Source organism: Octopus bimaculoides, chromosome 4 (assembly GCF_001194135.2).
Source record: "Octopus bimaculoides isolate UCB-OBI-ISO-001 chromosome 4, ASM119413v2, whole genome shotgun sequence".
Classification (NCBI taxonomy): Eukaryota; Metazoa; Mollusca; class Cephalopoda; order Octopoda; family Octopodidae; genus Octopus; species Octopus bimaculoides.
The window spans coordinates 108,625,032-108,630,148 of NC_068984.1; the positions used below are offsets into that span (position 1 = coordinate 108,625,032).

The window sequence follows — 5,117 nt, forward strand, 5'->3', positions numbered from 1 at the left end:
ACGACATATAAGCTTTCATAACCTTTTTTTTTTTAATTTTCAGAAAATTCTTGTGAATTTATATTCTACACACGGGAATTCATACGATTATGCAAAAAAAAAAAAAAAAAAGAAAAATTGGGTGCGTGATTTAAAGCCTATTGAGCTGTTATTTTAAGCACATCTCACGACTAGGGTACAGGCAACAGATGGGCACAAGCCGCAGAACACAGCGTCAACGCACGTGGTTTCGCGTTGAATATATTTGTCAACACATGTGCCTTCTTGCAGACAAAAGTGTTCTCATGTGTGGCTTGTTACTATGGAAACAGGCATGAGTGTGTCTGTGGCTTACGATTGGCTAAAATTACCCAACATTTGCAAACGTTAAAAGCTATTAACTTTTTATTTATTGATTTATGGCTAAAATGAATTTCGTGTCAATTATTAGAATACAAAACTACATCATTACACCAAATATGAAATCAATTGGAACAGAAATTGAAGAAATTGAAAAGTGCAGCCGAACAGAAAAGATCGAAATAATTTCCTTTTTTGTTTGCTTAAAACGAACCTCGTTCAAGCATATGACGTATTGAACAGAGGCAGTAGGTTTTATCTATAAAAAGACCGACAAGAAGACCTTACAAAAAATGAAATTGTGATATAAAAGATAACTTCTTCGTTGAGTATAATGGACTGAATACAAATCCAGAGCTGGATATCTTACAAGAATAACAAAATTGAGTGATATATATGATCGAAGGGGATTTGTTGTGTCAAAGAAAATATAAAAAATGAGCAACAAAAGCAATGTGATAAAAGAAGTAATATACATATGCAACATAGGAGTCAGCCCAGCGGACAAAGCTATTGTAATATTATAAACATCTCATGGGACACTGAGTGCGTGTGTTAATAATATTAGCATAATGAATGCGCGTGTCAATAATCTTTTCTGTTCTTTCCTACTGTAGGCGCAAAGCCCGAAAAATGTTTTTGGAGGCGGGGCCAGTCGATTAGATCGACCTCAGTACGCAACTGGTACTTAATTTCTCGACCACGAAAGGATAAAAGGCAAAGGCAAAGGCAAAGGCAAAGTCGGCCTCGGCGGAATTTGAACCCGGAACGTAAAGTCAGGCGAAATACCGCTAAGCATTTCGCCCGGCGTGCTAACGTTTCTGCCAGTTCGCCGCCTTGCGTGTGTTAATAATATTGGCATAATGACTCTTCCTAGACATAAGAAAATACATATGAATGTTGTAATGAATATATCACAAAAATACAGATGTAACATGAAAGGTAAACTCCTTCAAGTTTCTATTGGCCAGTTACAGATGTTATATCTGTATTTTCCCAATATATTTATTTCAGCACTCACAGGTATGTTTTCTTTTTGTGCCATTCATTTTGAATTACCCTGTATCATATATATTCAGTACCGGAAACATTATTGTGGATTTTTAGAAAACACTATATATTTTAAATAGAAACATTACTATTTCTAAATCTTTCAAAGAGAGATATTCGTTGACAGTTCTCTAAAGTAAAGACTATTTGCCAACATAATGCTGCTGTCCTCGAAGGGACGATTGTTACTGTTGTTTAGCCTCAGGAAACATCGTTTCCATCTGGCTATACGGCACAATATCTGTTCGAAAATATAAGGACACAGATATTGTGTCGTAAAGCCAGCTGGAAACGATGTTTCCTGGGGTTAAACAACAGTAACAATCGTCCCTTCCAGGACAGCCACATTACGTTGGCAAATAGTCTTTACTATATATTTTGCTTGTTTGGTTATTTAAATGAGACAAATAAGTTTAAATCATTAATCTTCACACAATTACGACTACATTCTCTGACTTTGATTTCATCTACGGCTTATACGGGTTTCTAGTGACACCAGGCAATAATGTGCTTCTGATGTGTGGCAACATTAAATTGCATTATGCAACTCAGCTGCTGCAGCCCACGTTTCTTTCAGTTTTAGTCGAATAGTGGTCGGTGTTGGGCGCTTGTATATGTTCTAATGACTTTTTAGTTACTCTGTGTTGTATAAGTTACAAATTCATGTAGTAAGTTGCACTTAAAGTGTAAATAACGTGTTCTTTCAATTCCAGGCCAAGATGGGTAAGCAAAGCGATCTTAGTCCCCATAAAATTAGACAAATAGAAGTGTATTTGAGGGATACCTCAGTTAAACAGAGAGAATTGGCAAAGAAACTAAATGTTTCAACTCAAACAATTAGTGCAATTAAGAAAAAAATGGAAACGTGCGAGGATTTCATGGCAAAAAGGGTTGGTAACTGGTAGGAAACGAGTAACAACTCCAAGGATTGATAGAAAAATAAAAAGAATTTCTCTCAATAATAGAAGAGCATCTTGTAGTAAGATTTCCTGCAAATTAATAGAACATCAATGTGCATAGAAGAACAATTAACAACAGACTTTTGGAAGGTGGATTGCACACATATCATCCAAGGAAAAAAAAACATGCATGGGCTAAAAATCATATTGCATGGACGTCTGAGCAATGGGAGTAGGTAAGGCTATATAAAACAGTGGATTAGAGTCTTTATGTATTGTATCCATGATATTATTGATAAAATAAAGATATTACCATTGATTTCAGTCACCAAACCAGCTTTATAAAGGATTATTTAAAAATAGCTTTTAATTTCTAATTGTGATAGACTGAAACAATAACTTATTCTGGATGTCATATTAATCAAATATGGTTTTCAATTGTTGCAGGTGGTGTTTTCGAATGAATCCACCATAGCAGTGCTCGATGATCGGGTGTAAAGTGCAAGAAGGAGCCTTGGCGAAGAATTTCGTCCGGATTGTCTTCGAAAAAAAACTAAAATTTCCACAGAAGATTGTGGTTTGGGGGACAATTTCTGCCCATGGAACTAGTCGCCTGAAAATAATTGAAGGTTCTATGAATCAAGAGAACTACATAGAGGTACTTAGAAGTAGACTAATACCACAAGTACGGGAATGGTATGGGGACAGGTCTTGGATATTCCAACAGGACTCAGCACCATGCCATACAGCAAAATCGGTAAAGACATGGGTCACCGAAAATGCTGTTAACGTACTTCTATGGCCAGGAAATTCACCTATAGTGTCTGTTGGAAGATGAAATACAATAATCCCCTATAACAACCAAATGCCTCCTTATTGAGCACCTCATACAAGTTTGGTTCCATTCGGACGGAATCAAGAATATTAGTTCGTGGCATGCCTCGACGTGTACAAGCACTTAATTCTGCTAGAGGAGGGTAAACTGAAATACCAGTTCTGCGTAAATATAAAGAAATAAATCATCTGCCGATATATAAATTCAGTTTATTTTACCTCTATTTATAGAAATACCCAAAATGTCAAAAATCCATAATAATGTTTCCAGTTCTGTGTGTGTGTGTGTGTGTGTGTGTGTGTGTGTGTGTGTGTGTGTGTCTATATATATATATATATATATATATATATATTTAAGATTAGATTCCTTGGATAAGAATCACAAAGAATCACAAAGGGGACTTACTTGAACTCATACGAAATATAACTGCAACAATTAGACTCCCACCGGCGATACTCTGGAAAAGAATACACGTTTTCTTCCGTCCAATTCTGAAGAAAAAAAAAAAATAAAGGCAAGCATATCTCAACTTACGTCTGTAATTGGTTCCAAGATACGCGAATTAACTCGGAAAATGACGTAAAGAAGAAACTAAAGTATTAAAAAGATTCATTAGCGTATATCTGTTTTAATAAATGGTTTTTTGTATATTTTCGCACGTATCTTATTTGATTTTCCACTCCAGTATTAGTTTCCGGTGCTTTTTAAAAATCTTGATGCTTTTAAACATTTTCGCTGAGGGCGACATAAAGTCGGAAGTTGAGCTTTATTTTTCCATTACTTTCTTAAAAGCACCAGAAAAAAGAAAGAGAAGCCAAAGACGTAACGTGAAACAACGTAATTAGAGGGATGCCTGTGTTCTTACATAACAGAACTTATTGATTTCTATTGAGAAAAGGCACAAGACCACAAATTTAGAGAAGGGGAATTTTATTTTGAATGTCTTAAAGTCAGAAGTGCATCGGCTGTGAATCGTTTACATTATCTACGTGACTGAAAGGATGAAAAGGGGAATTTAGTCTTAAAGCAAGGATACTGGCCGATGCTTGCAGCAGAGTGGATTCTATAAAGGACCCCCACTCCGTGGCTCTGTTGGTAGTGGTTGTTAAACTGAGTGATGGATTAAGTGTATGTTTGTCCCTATAACACAAACCGTATATGAGATTCTATCAAACTATTGTAGATTTCGTTATCAGTACAACAACAACAATGACGACGATGACGACAACAACAAAACAGCCTGTGGCGCTTGAGACATTTGGAGGGGCTGGGCCGCCAGCGAAATGTTTTTTCCCACGAGTTTTCCGGACCCTAGTAATTAACTCATTTGCATACAGCCAATCAGAGCTCACCTTGACCTTGCTGTCGCCGTTCAGCTTTCATATTATGCCTAGACGCAAAGCCGAACATAACATTCGTGAAAGTGTCAAAAATAACCAATCTCTTGGTAAAACACACTTTACCAAGTAAACTCAAGACGAAGAACGGTGTTGTAAGTCGACCGATCGCCAAGTTATGCCTGATTTTAGAAAGAAACAAGTAATTAGATAGATTTGCATCTATACCTATTATCGGATTTTGTTAGGGCCCCATATAGTAAAGATGTGGATGGGAAAAATGTGGATAGAGTGTGATGTGCTAGCAACTAACCCCCCTTATGTTTTACAAAGTAAACAACACAAATAACTACGCAGAGGCAGCCATGGTTGAAATAAGAACAAGAACAACAAGCATTATTAAGAGAGAAAAGAAACATAGTCGTTCCTTACCCAAGTGACCTTATCTTATCGCCCATCACTTGTTATGCGCTCATAAATTAGTTCGATAGTCGAGCTCTGATTGGCTGTATGCAAATGAGTTCATAACTGGGGTCCGGAACTCTCGTGGGAAAAAAATTTCGCGAGCCACCAACGGCGAAGTTCTTGCCATCGTTGGCGGCTTGCTTTACCGAGGTGCTAGGTGATGCCCGTGAGGGTACTTGGCTCACCATCCCC

General features: G+C 37.1%; 1 protein-coding gene across 1 annotated transcript in view; it reads right to left on the reverse strand.

Annotated features, from left to right (window-relative positions):
- The window catches only part of LOC106876873 (uncharacterized), a 45,311-nt gene that overhangs the window by 9,914 nt on the left and 30,280 nt on the right, over positions 1-5,117 (reverse strand). The window contains exons 6-7 of the mRNA XM_052967664.1: positions 4,476-4,566; positions 3,529-3,652 (exon numbers count right to left, since the gene is read on the reverse strand). Of these exons, the coding sequence (XP_052823624.1) occupies positions 3,529-3,652; positions 4,476-4,566 (215 nt within the window). The remainder of the gene's footprint in view (positions 1-3,528; positions 3,653-4,475; positions 4,567-5,117) is intronic.